Below are 13,806 nucleotides of genomic sequence, written 5' to 3'. Positions count from 1 at the left end.
CCCCCGCCCCAGCATGGAACAATCCCGCACTCAGTAACCTACCCCTTTGCTGTCGATGCAGGTGTCATTGCTTGTGGGGCATTCACAGCCAGGGCCCCCCCAGCCACTTTCACATGCACACTGACCCATGTAGCAGCGACCACGATCTGCGGAGAAAGAGCGGATGCTACAGGTGAGTGCTGAATTGGGCAGCATCCCTAGCTCCTGATCCCCTGAGGATATTCCTGCCTTTGATTCTCAGTCCCATGAGCCATCCCAGCTGCTCCCTAGAGGATTCCCTTACTGTATCTTAGATAGCTGGGCTTTGTCCTCCTACTTTACCCTTTGAGGGCACCTGCCCTCCTCTCCCTGGGGGAGAGGAAAAGGGATAGTTGCAAGCATGGTGCAAAGAAGCAATTGATTATACTGATTACAGACCAGGAGCATGATCCAGTTTCATTCAGATCAATGGGCATCTTTCCATTCACTTCAATGAGGGGTGGGCCAGGACCCAGGGCTCTAATCAGACCTGAGCTGCACCGATCCTTCACTATGGCCCTGGCTCCAAAGCAACTCTACGGTTAGCAAAGTACACTCCCTTCCTTGTGCTTTGCAGTGTAACTTTCCGGCTCAGGATGCGGGTGGTGGGGCCATGTCCCTCTCTAGTAGCTGGTTCTTAGTGCATAAAAGGATCTACTCAACTACCACCACCAGCTAAAGGAAATCTCCTTTAGCTCAAGGAGCAGAGGCCTATCTATTGAGAGCCCCATGTCCTGGGTTCTCTCCCCAGAGTCCCTGTGAGCAGAAAGATTTGTTCCAGGTGCAGGCTGAAAGCCAGGCTTCATGTTGGATTTAGTATTTGTATTTAGCTCTAACTCTCAAGGGATGTCTGGGTCACACAAGACAAGCTTTGGCAGCCATTCTCGGACAGTCCTGTTCAGAAAAGCTCTTTGCAGAGATGGGTCCTGACCCAACTCTCCGGATCTAACCCCTGCACTGGGGGGCATTTGCACATCTGGCGTTGAAGCTCACATCTTGAGGGGTATGAATGGCAAAGCTCTGCGCCTGCTTCATTACCAAAATCATGCCTGGGCAGCGCCCCAAGGGAAGGAGCTGCAGGAGCCCCCGAGGCCAGCTAGCACCCGTGTTGCAGGCGGGCAGGCGCCAGCCTCTCGGCCCCCACTCACCATTGCAGAGGAAGCCGGCGGTGCGTGGGCACTGGAAGTTGTCGAACTGGCAGAAGTCACCCTCGTAGCGCTGGGTCAGGTCCTCAGCATAGCACTGGCATTTCCCGCAGAGGCACTCGCCCCGCCCCGAGCAGGGCTCTGAGTCTCCAGGGCGGATGCAGGCCTGGTTGTCACTGGAAGAGGCTGTGGAACAGTTACACACGTCCCCTCGCCTGGCAGAGAGAGAGACACACACGCACACACTGAGAGGCCTTAGAAGCCAGAGGCACCACGGGCCCATCAGGGGACAGATCCCTGGCACCGGACCCAGTGGGGAGATTCACATCCACAGAGAGAGCAGCCATCACATACAGAGTGAGAAAGCCTAAGCCAAGATCTTTTGACCTCCACTGATAACTGAAGCCTGGAGGAGGAGGTTTCCAGGACTGGGTCCCCTACGGAGCAGCACTGGACAGGATCCTTACCAGCCTGGATAGCAGACGCACTGCCCACAGACGAAGTCCCCTTTGAAACCGCACCTGGATGACCCAATGATCTTTTGCTGTAAACGAAAACGAGAGGGGACGTTACTGACCTTCCTCCAGGGACTCAGACCCAGTCACTTGCCCCTAGAAGATGGACTAGCAGGCTCTAGGGTCTCTAGGACCCTCTGCTGATGGCCCGAGGGCACATGAAGAAGAGAGGGCGGGTGGGGGCTGGGCAGATCTTCAGCAGGATGCGAGGGGAGCTCTTTTTAGCAGGTACTGTATCCCTAGCTCTGTGCACAGGCTGCAGCAAAATGTCTCCTTGGCGAGATTAGGAATCTGTTCCACAGGAAGCTGGGAACAATAAACTCACTTCACTTGGGAAGCCCACCTCAAAAGGCCTGGAGACGCTGCCCGCAGCACCCCGAGCAGACACACCTGTAAACTCCATTCCACCCCGAGACCTCCAACGGTGAAACAAATCCACAGCCCCCAAGCTCTTTGCAGTTGATACTACACTGCTCACCCCAGCCATTTGTGCATTCATGGCAGCAGCAAGGACAGGATTCCTGCTCTGAAAGCACAAACCCTGGCTACCTGAGCTAAAGGAGAATCTCCGTTAGCTGGTAGCTGCAAGGGGAATATGACACACAGTTGAACAGCGAGGATCCCATCTAGTAGAGGGCAGTGGTGCTCACACACACACTAGCCAATTCATTACAATCCCGGTCTGTAACAGAGCAGAGAATGTCCCGGGGTTTCCCCTGGAAGCGAAGAGGGTGGGAATGCAGCCTCCATACCTGCTCGCAGGGGCAGACATCGCAGATGACGGAGGCGGCGATTTTCAGGCTGTCACTCAAAGAGGAGGGTTTCACGTGAATTACCCCGTGCTGCTCTTTCTCGGGGAGGTTGCAGACGTGCTCCCCGCCCACGTACTCATGAGCTTTCACGTGCACCTTGAAGCTGCCCTGAATGGAAGAGACCCATTTGTTAGCGGCCAGTGGCCAAACACTCCTTCTAGATCCAGCCGCTGCTCTGGTGGATTTGAACTGGCGGCCTGGAGGCGAGAGTCTGGGGAGATTGTAAAGGGAAGGATGGAGATAGGTATTTAAGAAAAAAAAAAAACAAAAGCTATCTCCTTTCCAGGACAATAAATGAATTGTGGGGAACTACCTTGCCCTGGCTGTAGAGGCTCAGCCTGCAAGGTACCTTCCGCTATTATTCATCTGTATTGCAGTAGCACCTAGAAGCTGCAATAATAAATGAGGGCCCCCATTGTACTAGGTGCTGTACAAACACACGACAAGACTGTCCCTGCTCCAAGGAGCTTAAGTCCAGCTATTACTCTGATAACACCAGGAAGATGCACATTTCAAAACTGCTGTTAACCTACACAAGACAGGAAGGATGGCCCAGCAGTTAGGACACTAGCCTGAGACTCAGGAGACCTGGGTGCATATCCCTGCTTTGTGAGACTCCCTGCATGACCCTAGGCAAATCACTTTGTCTGGGTGCCTCAGTTCCCCTTCTCTAAAATGGGGATAACAGCACTGCCCTACCTCACAGGGTTGCTGTGAGCATGGATACACTCAAGACTGAGGTGCTCAGATACCATGATGATGAGGGCCAGCTAAGTCTCCAAGACGGATGGCATGAGGGTTTGTGGAGCACACAGGAATGCAGGAACCACTTTTCAGAGGCTCGTTAATCAAGTATTAAACGAGCTACAAGACTTTACCCGAGTTTATACTGATGACATTGCACTGTTTAGCAGTTCTTGGTCAGATCACTGAAACCACTTGGGCATTGTGCTAACAAAACTCAGAGATGCAGGTCTTACTGTACAGGGGTCAAAATGTAAAACAGAAGCTGATGAAGTTCCTTATTTAGAACATTGGTTAGGAGGTGGCCAAATTTCTCCCAATCCCCTGAAAGTGAAAGCTGTCGTTATCTGGCCTATGGCCCAGACTGAAAAATAAATCCAGTCTTTGACAGGGTTGGTTAAATATTGCCACCGATTTGTGCATGTTTCAGTGACATTGTGTCTGCTGTCACAGACTTGCACAAAAGCCAAAGCCAAATAAAACAGGGTGGGGACAAAAGCTTGCCAGGAAGGTTTTGATGAGGTAAAGAAAATCCTGTCAGAAAAGCCTGTTCTGCCCAGTCCAAATGTTGACAAAATGTTTGAATTATGCACTGATGCGTCAGACACTGGTTTGGGTGCGGTGGTGATGCAAATGGGGGAAAGGAACAAAAAGCTGCCTGTCGCTTTCTGAGGTAAAAAAGACTGACACCCACTGAACAGAATTATTGTGTCATGGAAAAAGAATGTTATACCATTGTATGGGATGTCAAACCGGTAAGGCCCTGTCTATTAACAGAAGGTTTAGGATCCTGACAGATTGATATCCATCGGTGTAGCTGCATCGAACCCAAGGTACTAATTCCAAACTGCTACACCACACTCCAAGAACATGGCATGGAAACTGTGCAGATTAAGGGAAGAGAAAATACTATGGCAGATGCCCTGTTCAAGCAAGAGGGTTATGACCCGACACCTGCAGATCAGCCCGTGGCTGACCCTACTGTAAGAGAAGAAGTGTGACCTTAAGAGCCACTCAGTGCCAACTGGCAACAGGTTCACTATTGTGGAACAACAAATACTAACAGGCCTGAAAACTCACAACCATTGGCACACTGCTTTCATGGTATTTATCCATAAATGATGTCACATGAGGGCTCTAATAAAGGCTTATGTCAGAGTAGGGTGGTCAGGTGTCCGGTTTTCGATCTTAAAATCCGGTTGGAAGGGGGACCTGACGGTGTCTGGTCACTGCAGGCGGGGAGGCGCCAAGCCATCACCCGCGCCAGCCCCTACTCAGCCAGGGCCGCCTCCCACCTGCATCAGGCGGCTGCAACTCCCAGCCCCAGCTCTGTAGGCGAGTCCCTCCCGACCCTCACAGGGAGTGGCGGGGAGAGGGAAAAAGCAGTGAGCGACGAAGAGAGGGGGAAAGAGGAGAGAATGGGGGACGGGGGCTCAGGGGAAGGGGCAGAGCAGGAGCGGGTCCTTGGGGGAAGAAGCAGGGCAGGGGTGAGGCCTGGGGGGCAGGGGCGGGTCCTTGGGGGGGAGGGGCAGGGCAGGAGAGGTTCTGGCACTCCTGCTGGAATGTCCGGTTTTTAAATATTACAAAGTTGGCAACCCTTTGTCATAGTGATCCTCATAATTGTTGCGATGTGTACGTACAGATGATATTTTAAAAGTTATGTATGTATGTACTGTACCATGAACATATGTTCATAAAGTCTGAATCAAGGCAGGGTTGACAAACACGTTTCTGCCAGACACAGGCTGTACATTCACTCGTCTGCCTTGGTTGACGTGTAAATTAAGCATTGCAAGCAAACACAATGGAAGTGCCCCATTTGCAGACAAAGTCAGCATAAAGCTGTGAGGTCAACACATCAGGAGGGGTCATCCCAACCAGGGCCGGCTCCAGCTTTTTTGCTGCCCCAAGCGGCGAAGAAGAAGAAGGAAAAAAAAAAGAAAAACCCGATTGAGCTGCCACCGAAGAGGAAGAGAGGGAATGAAGGATTTGCCGCCGAATTAACGCCAAAGACCCGGACGTGCCGCCCCAATAATGCAGGGAGTGCCGCCCTTTCTATTGGCTGCCCCAGGCACCTGCTTCCTTTGCTGGTTCCTGGAGCCAGCCCTGATCCCAGCTCTGGGGACAAACAATGAATTTGCAGGAGGCGGGAGATATAAGGAGAAGGCAAAAGGACACCTCTTTATCCTTCACTGAGGAAGCAAAAGGACAGTGCTTTTTGCAGTCACGAAAGGGGGATCCCGGCCAGTTGGTTGAAGATGCTGGGAGATTGCTTTGGATGAGATCAGCCTCTTTAGACAGAGGTTTAGTCTGTTATGCTTAGACTCTAGGAAGTGCGCTCTACTTTGTTTTACATGTAACCATCCTGTTTCCATTATCCTTACTCACTGTCTCTTCAATCTTAATCTTTGATGATAAACTTCTGATTGTTTTCACTATAAATATATCTCAGTGCTCTGATGTCCTATAGGAGCTGGTCTTGTGTTGAACCAGTCAAGATGTGTGTAGTGTTCTCTTGGGGACAGCAAACCTGGTAATTTCTGTGAGCGTCCAGTGTCAGGGGCTGGACATAATAGGAGAACTCTTCAAAGGAACTCAGGGATTGGGGTGCATCTACTGTTCACCTGCAAGGCAAAGTTTGGCTGGCATAGCCCAGAGAAGATTGTTTGGGTGTCTGACAACTGGTGGTGTCAGGGAGCTGACACCCAGTGCAGCACAAGCAAATCTCTCTCATGCTGAAGGCAGGGAGGTAACAAGGTGACTCACAACCCTGGGCACCCTAAGAACTGTTACAGATGGATAGAAGCTCAGTGTAGGACTTACCACTTCCCCGCGGGTGACATGGAACGAGCCAGACTCTGTCTTTACATATTTCAAGGAGGTAAATTCTGTCTTCATGGACTTAGGGACTGAGTCTGCCCGGATGTCCATCTTGGAACGGATACGCTGGGATGGAAGAACGAAAGATAGATCCCAACAGCACTTATCTTCAGCATATAACCCTTCCACGTCACCCCTTCCCACCTGCCCAGGAGGTGGCAAAGGGCTCCACTGCTCTTTCCCTGGCAGAATGCTCCCCCTACCCAGTGGCTTGATTCTCTGAGCTAGTCTGAGACCCCAGAGGTCGTCTCTTACCTCGAAAGCCACGCGAATCAGCTCCACGATATTGGAGGAGTCTTCCTGCAGCACCCCAATTTCCGAGATGGGGAAATATTTGTGCAGCTTCTGAAAAATAAAGGGAGACGAAGCTAAGCTACAAACCCTTGAAGGAACACTGCGGTTCCGGAGACACCCATGCAAGGGTTCATTTCCATAAACCAGCAGCAAAGGCAACAGAGCCCCGCCCTCAGGCTATGAACAGCCAATGGGAGTTTGTGCTGGAGCTGACAGCTGGTGGGTGGCGTTTCTCTGAAGCCTGCCTAAAGCAAGACATCCCTGGCCCCATCTTGCTCAGGTTGTTTAAGTCAGATATTAATAAAAAGCAGTGGCTTCCCCCATGTCACCTCCAGATTCAGAGCGAGCATCACTCCAAACACGACGGCGGTGAAGATGCACAGTGGGGAATGGCTGGGGGCACCTTCAAATCAGCAGCTGCTGCTACCATCAATTTTCTATGCACAGGACAGGCGGCACGTGGGACCTTGTCGTTCTGAATTCCCTCCCCCCCCACCCGCATTCATCAGCATGACAAACCCAGTGGGACAACCCCGCTCAGTCCGGGGGAAGGGCCCAGGGATCTTTAGGGGGGATGGATTTGGAGGGTGGCCTACTCAATGCCCAGAGGCGAGAAGGGCCTCTTCCTTTCTGCACCCCATACCTTCCCCACGTTAGTGTAGGCTTTTCTCTGGCACTTGCCATTGCAGTGCCTGGGCCCCACAGCACCAGAATGAATTTCACCCCTGGAGTGGGGGAAGGGTGATTATCCCCATTTTGCAGTGGGAACACGGAGGCACAGAGATGAAGTGACTTGCCCGAGGACACTCAGGGAGTCTGTGGCAGAGGTGGGAACAGAATGGAGGTCTCCTGAGTCCCAGTCCAGTGCCTTATCCACAAGGCCATTCTTCCCTTTGCCCTGTCATTAGCCAAACGTTTGCACAACACACCTCCCCAGATATTCCTCTCACCTAACACAACAGTCACGTCAGTAGCATTTCACTAACCAGCTCAAGGTGAAACGAGAGCTAGGCCTGCGTGAAAAGCCTGGATTTCACCATCTGCGAACTGTGGGAAGGTTCTGATTCGGATCAGAACTTGACAGCTGTCCCCTCTCTCTATAATAGGCCAAACCAAAACCTGGGCTCTGCAGCTGGACACACTCAGACCCCTACCTTACGTCTCAGACCCATCTTCATATGGAGCTCAAATACCTTCAGCAGGAAAACAGAGCCAGAGATCTCCTCAGGAGAAAAACACACCTGAGACAAACCTCGCCAGCCACTGGATGTCCTCACTGCTTCCCAAGAAACATATACCTAAGCCCTGCCCACCAGCACTGAGCCCCACAGGAAGTCAGAGTGGGGGGTTCCTGTGGATCTGATAGAGCTCAACAGTAGCCTCGCCCCACTCCAGACTGATCAGTCCCTGGCACCCGTAGAAGATGAAGGCAGATTAGGTGATGTGGTTTAACACGTCAGAGAAGAGAGGAACATGTGCCCCCTCCCCAGGAGTCCTCCTTAGGAAGTAATTTAAGGCTCCAGGTTCAGAAGTACTGAGCGCTGGCAGCTCCCATTGACGCTCATCATGGCTGAAGTCAGGACCCTTCGCTCCTTGAGCTGCAATGCCCAGTTCAGAGTGGGTAGCGGTGCCACATCACACGGCCCGTTTGCTCCATCGCAGGAGAGGGGAGAGAGACGCGAGGGGAAGGGGAAATGCCAGAGTATGCCAACGAAGGAGAGCGCCTGAAAAATTCAGTTTCTGGAGAACCCAAATGAGATATTTTGACTTGCCCGCTGCCTGTCTGAAAGCAGAAAGTGAAACTGACAAGGGCCTTCCAACCAAGAAGCTGCCGTTTTGCTGATGGAAAGTGGAATTGTATTGGCAAAACTGAAATTTTTCCCCACAGAAAATTTCAAAAATGTTGAGAAAAGGGCATTTTCCACTGGGAAATCATTCTGACTGAGAATTCCTGGCCAGCTGACCCCTAGGGTCGTGACCAGCACTCCCTTTGCTTCATCACAGCCAAACTACTAAGAGAGGTTGGTCCAATAAAAGGTAGTACCTCACCCACCTTGACCAGCCAAATTACAGGCTGATGTGGGTCCCCTGACAGAGATTTGATCCCATTCAGCATCCGTACCGTTTTCCTCCTAAGCAGTCCCTTTATCTCCCTCTGAGGTATTTATCTGGCCCCATGACTAGGGTGACCAGGTGTCCGGTTTTCGACCAGAACATCCGGTTGAAAAGGGAACTTGGCAGCTCCGATCAGCATTGCTGACCAGGCCACTGACTGTCCAGTTGGTGGCGCCGCGCAGCGGGGCTGGCAGGCTCCCTGTTAGCCTCCACGCCGCACAGCTGCCGGGAAGCAGCTGGCATGTCCCCCCTCCGGCTTCTACACGTAGGGGCAGCCAGGGTTCACCACACACTGCCCCAGGCCAAGCGCCGCCCCCGCAGCTCCCATTGGCCGGGAACCATGGCCAATGGGAGTTGTGGGGGCGGCACCTACGGACAGGGCAGCACCCAGAGCCACCTTGCTGCGCCTCCACATAGGAGCAGGAGAGGAGACATGCCGCTGTTTCTGGGAGCTGCTTGAGGTAAGTGCTGCCCGGAGACTGCACCCCTGACCCCCTCCCATGCTCCAACCCCTTGCCCCAGCCCCAGCCCTTATCTCCCTCCCACCCTCCAAACCCCTCGATCCCAGCCCAGAGCATCCTCCTGCACTCCATACCCCTCATCCCCAGCCACCCCAGAGCCTGCACCCACAGCCAGAGCCCTCACTCCCCCACCCAGTGGGGGCTGGGCCTCAGAGAAGGGGAGTGGCATGGGCGGGGTCTTGGAGGAGGGGTGGGGCAAGGCAAGGCAAGGGTGTTTGGTTTTGTGCAAGTAGAAAGTTGGCAACCCTACCCATGACCAGTGCCTTAACTCCCTGCGCCTCCCACCCAGCTGTCTGCCCGCCCACCCCTTTCACCTCGTAGTAGCTGTAGGAGTGGTTGGTGACGGCGAAGATGGGGAAGATGTTGTGCTGGCCCAGCAGGCGCACCAGGGTGGGCACGGAGGGGTAGTCCTGCCTGGTGTCGAAGGTATAGATGCCCGCTCCGTTCAGGTGACACTGCTCATCATTCCTCGGCAGGATCCCTGACAGGACGTTGGTGCCATCAGCTTCATAGTGGAAGGCAGACTCGGTGGAGAACAGCAGCAGGTGCGTGCTGTCATTCCTCCAGCCGATCTTCTCCTAGGGCCAGAGGGAAGGGGGGTGATGGGCATTTCATTCACTTGACCATCAAACACAATGCACAGGGCCAATCCCAAGCGAGCACGCTAGCGGTGGCAGGCAGGGCTTTTCAGAGCATAGCATCCGACTCCTCACTGAAAGTCACTGGGGCTCTGGGTACCAGCCTCCATTTATAATCCCCGCCTTCGCCGCTAGTGCACACATCCAACTGCCACACAGCCCAGGGAATTCACAGATGGCAGGGATGAAAGGGTTAAGCCCCTTCCCTGCTCCCCCAGTGCACATCTCCCACCGAGCCTCTGGGGAGGTCCAGGTAGGTCCAGCCACAGCGGAGAAGCAGGCAGGTTCCTATATATATCTGGCAGGGCGCTAGCCTACTGATAAGGGAAATATCCATTTCTCCAGCCAGCCAGAACACATGCTGCCATGACTTGCTGGCCTCTGGGGAGCAGATTCACACAACCCTAGGAACAAGGGAACACTCAGAGGGCAAGAGGACCCAAGGGGAACACCGTAGACTGGGGCACCTTCTCAGTGGGGTTTACTCTAGGAAGACGAGACAAGCTGCCATCTCAGCAACAGCAGCAGGTGCAGCGGACTGGCCATCCTGGGAGAGCAGTAGCTCCCACCAGGTATGGCCCTGAGTTCTGGGCTCAGGTTAGCCACACTGCTGGTCACCCATCCCACCTGCTGTCGCTCTCCCATCAAACACACAAACCATCTGAAGGAGCCAGCCCCCTCCATACTCACCTTGCAAACAGCCGTCTGTAGGATGGCATCAAAGCCCCCCTCCGGGGCGTCCAGGTTGCCCGAGATGCGCTCTTTCATCAGCTCCTGGCTGAAATCATTGATGTTGCTGGTCAGGCGGATGACATTTTTGAAGGAGAAGGGCGAGTCGGCATCCCTCCAGGGCTCTTGCAGCCTGATGGAGAAAAGGGGAAGCAAGGGCTTTCCAATGGGGCTTGGCTACTGAAGTCATCAAGAGATCACCACATATGGTGCCGTAAACATGTCTGGCACAGAGCGAGGTACTGCCCCAGCAACCCACGGCAAGGCATGGGACAAGAGGGTGTGCAAGGAAGGGCCCTGCATGAGGATCACCGGTGAGAAGGTAGAAGAGATCCCGGGAGCAATTGGTGCAGAAAGAAGGATTAGAAGCAGGAGAGACAGGTGGTCCCAGAACAAAGACCCCTTTTCCAGGTAGCAGGGCAGCACAAAGGCACGAAGCCGAGAGGTCCAAAAAGTGACATGAGGAGCAGTGAGGGGAGACAAGTGAGAGGAGCACTGGCAGCGAGAACAGAGACATGAGTAGGAGCAAGATCGTGTAGCGCTCTGAAGGCGGTAATACTTTGGTCTAATTCTGGTTGTTGGCTTGGCATGGAAGGAACTGGATGGTGTTCAGTGATGTACAGAAGGCCAGACTAGATGATCTGGTCCCTTCTGGCCTTAAACTCTATAAAAGAATGCGTGGCTCGAATTTGTTGTCGTAGGAAAGGGGAAGCCAAGGATGGGACCCAAGGAGTGGGGCCGACGTGGGCTTGTGGCAGGACAGGCAGCCGATGGCATTAGCCGTGGCATTTGGGAGACACCGGTGCGGAGGGCAGGCAGCCGATGGCATTAGCCGTGGCATTTGGGAGACACCAGTGCGGAGGACAGGAAGGCAGGAAAGAAGAGGTTTGCAGTTATCAAAGCAAGAGAAGAAACCTGGACGGGGGGTTGAGCACTGGAGACTGTGGAGCAGGGGAGCCAATTAGGAGACAGACAAGCGTGCCCTAACCAATCTCATCGAAGCCTGTCCATTAGGGCCTCTCAGCATCACTTACTTCTCAGGTCTCAGGTCTGTTTGTGGAGTCGAGACTTTGTCAACAAACTTGCCAAATCCGATGGTGTAATTGGAGGTCAGGGTTTGCAGGAATTCCGCTGGCAGGGAGGGAGGAAGGGAGAGAGAGCAGTGAGCTGGGATGCACTGGCAGGGACCAGAGCCCTTTTCCCATCATCTTCACATGGAGCTGTTCTGAATGCCATGTCTCAGGTAAGGCTCCTGGCTAGTGCAAGGGGTTATGGGATGAGGGGAACAGAGCGTTTGGGTCATTGGGCACCACACAGAACACACCAGCTCTCTAGGACACTGGTTCCCAGCTCTGCTTAGTACGAGACTAGAAAAGAGGACTCATGATGGGCCCTGTAGTGCAGCAAGGGCCAGAAGGAACGCTCCAGGCGGGTAGAGGGACCCCAGGCCAGAAAGAGCCAGGTGCGTCACTAAGCAGCGAGGGCCAACGACAAACACCTGGTGGCCAGATGCACACAGCCCCTCTGGTTGTGTTACTCTTCCCTGCCCTGGGTGGAGATTCTCTGCCCATGCTGTCAGTAGGGGGACCTGGCTTCCCTTCCTCCCCTAGCATGCCTAGCTCCAGCCTCACCTAGCTTCTGGCCCATCTTTTTGAGGTTGCTCAAGTCATCAGACATGGAGTAGGAGAAGTCCATAAGGATATAGAGATCCACAGGGCTCTCGAGGGGCTGGAAGACGTCCATGTTGAAGCTGGCCTCCTCACCAGCTCTCAGCCGCATGATCATCTGCTGTGGGGACACCTGGGTTTTCTTCAGAGACATGTCAATGCTAACATTCTGCCAGAGGAGAGAGCGGAAAAGCGTTAGCAGAGCAGCAGAGGAGATTCACCCTGGTGCTTGCGATGAGGGGCAGGGGTAATAGCTGGTGTCTGGTGAACAAGGGGTCAACTTTGATTCTCCTTCCCCTTGCATGTGCTCAGGGGAAGCACTGCTGGGGACACCTGGCGGGACTGACACCAGTGGGAAACCCCTGCACCCAGGTGAGTCTGGGTTAACCCCCCAGCTGGAGACGTCTGTTTATTTTTGTGCTAACTAGGTGGATTGCTTCTTATCTGTGTGATTTCTAAGGACAGGCCCTCACTGACTGTGCCCAGATGTGTCTAACCTACCTGAGGATGGGGAGCTTTGAGAATAGTTTATTCTGCTGCCCTGTCAGCATGAGTCCTTCCATTGCCCTCCTCACTCCAGCTGCACCAGCGTTGGCAAGGGGGAAGCCCCAGAGAGGCCATGTTGATTGGGCAGGGTGAGAGGACAGTGCAAGGGCACCAGCAGCTGGTCTACATTAGGGCTAGAGGAGCTACACTGTACAAGAGCAACAGAAGGGAGAGGTTGCCCCAAATTCGCCATGCCGACGAGGCCTCAGTGCCCTTTGTGGTGGGGTGGAGGTGGCCGTTACCCCTTTCCAAGGGGAACTGTGCTGTGATCCCAAACTCATTTCAGGTGGGCTGCCAAACAGGCATCAGGGCTTCCAATCAATAGCTGTCAACTGGAGCTGGGCAACATGGGTCAATTGTCGATGACATTGTTTCCAATAGAGCGGAAAAAGATCCAGGACGTTCTCACAACATTTCCCTGCCCCTCCCCCATGTCCTGATCCACTCAGCTGTCAACCTTGGCTGAATTCTGACTGGCACCCTAGAGGTGAAAGGCTGTTACCCCATTACCCACGCCAGAGTTAGCCTGTCGAGCTGCCTCACCCACTCCTGCATTTCGAACAGAGCTTGACATGTGCGTGTCTTTTTGTTCATGCATCCGTTTCGCCAGCAGGTCTTTGAGAATGGGGTATGGTAATCAGCTAGCAAAGGGCATATCCTGTTTTTGAGTGGGCCTTATATAAACAATAGTTGCTGGTAGGTATATTCGCCTAGCCGTGTGGAATTGCAAAGAAGTATTTAGGAATCTGGAGAGAGTTCTCTCAGTGGGTTACAACAACCAGAAGGTGGGGTTCGGGACATGCTGATGTCCCTTGAAGAGCTGTGTGAATGCAATCAAGTGAAAGGCTTGTCAAGGAAACAAGGAGCAGAACATTGGTGGATTATCTCCAGGGCTCTGGTGCTCTTTGCTCACCTTCTGCACCAGCATCTCTCCTCTCACGTACACAATGCTGGCCCGGATGCAGCCATAGCTCACCAGGTTCTCTCTCAGGTCACATCGGGATTCTTTGAAAGTCTGTGACCACAGGAGAGGAAAACCCACAGAGTTAGGAAACAAACAGAATCCCGGGAGGCTGGGAAGCATTCAGGGAGGGGGGGATCAGGCAGCCGGCCCCTCCTCCGCTAGGATAGCAGCGGGCAGGAGTGGAAAAGGCTCAGCTGGGCAGGCATTTCGGCTTCATG

General features: G+C 53.5%; 1 protein-coding gene across 1 annotated transcript in view; it reads right to left on the bottom strand.

Annotated features, from left to right (window-relative positions):
• The window catches only part of ITGB4 (integrin subunit beta 4), a 57,069-nt gene that overhangs the window by 29,347 nt on the left and 13,916 nt on the right, over window positions 1-13,806 (bottom strand). Inside the window, exons 4-14 of the mRNA XM_027834667.3 lie at window positions 13,538-13,639; window positions 12,043-12,247; window positions 11,446-11,542; window positions 10,373-10,544; window positions 9,359-9,622; window positions 6,370-6,459; window positions 6,058-6,180; window positions 2,431-2,598; window positions 1,631-1,707; window positions 1,167-1,378; window positions 43-146 (exon numbers count right to left, since the gene is read on the bottom strand). Of these exons, the coding sequence (XP_027690468.2) occupies window positions 43-146; window positions 1,167-1,378; window positions 1,631-1,707; window positions 2,431-2,598; window positions 6,058-6,180; window positions 6,370-6,459; window positions 9,359-9,622; window positions 10,373-10,544; window positions 11,446-11,542; window positions 12,043-12,247; window positions 13,538-13,639 (1,614 nt within the window). The remainder of the gene's footprint in view (window positions 1-42; window positions 147-1,166; window positions 1,379-1,630; window positions 1,708-2,430; window positions 2,599-6,057; window positions 6,181-6,369; window positions 6,460-9,358; window positions 9,623-10,372; window positions 10,545-11,445; window positions 11,543-12,042; window positions 12,248-13,537; window positions 13,640-13,806) is intronic.

This window comes from Chelonia mydas, chromosome 14 (assembly GCF_015237465.2).
Source record: "Chelonia mydas isolate rCheMyd1 chromosome 14, rCheMyd1.pri.v2, whole genome shotgun sequence".
NCBI classification, from domain to species: Eukaryota; Metazoa; Chordata; order Testudines; family Cheloniidae; genus Chelonia; species Chelonia mydas.
Note: the sequence above shows the minus strand (reverse complement) of the source record. Positions and strands in the feature narration are given on the sequence as shown.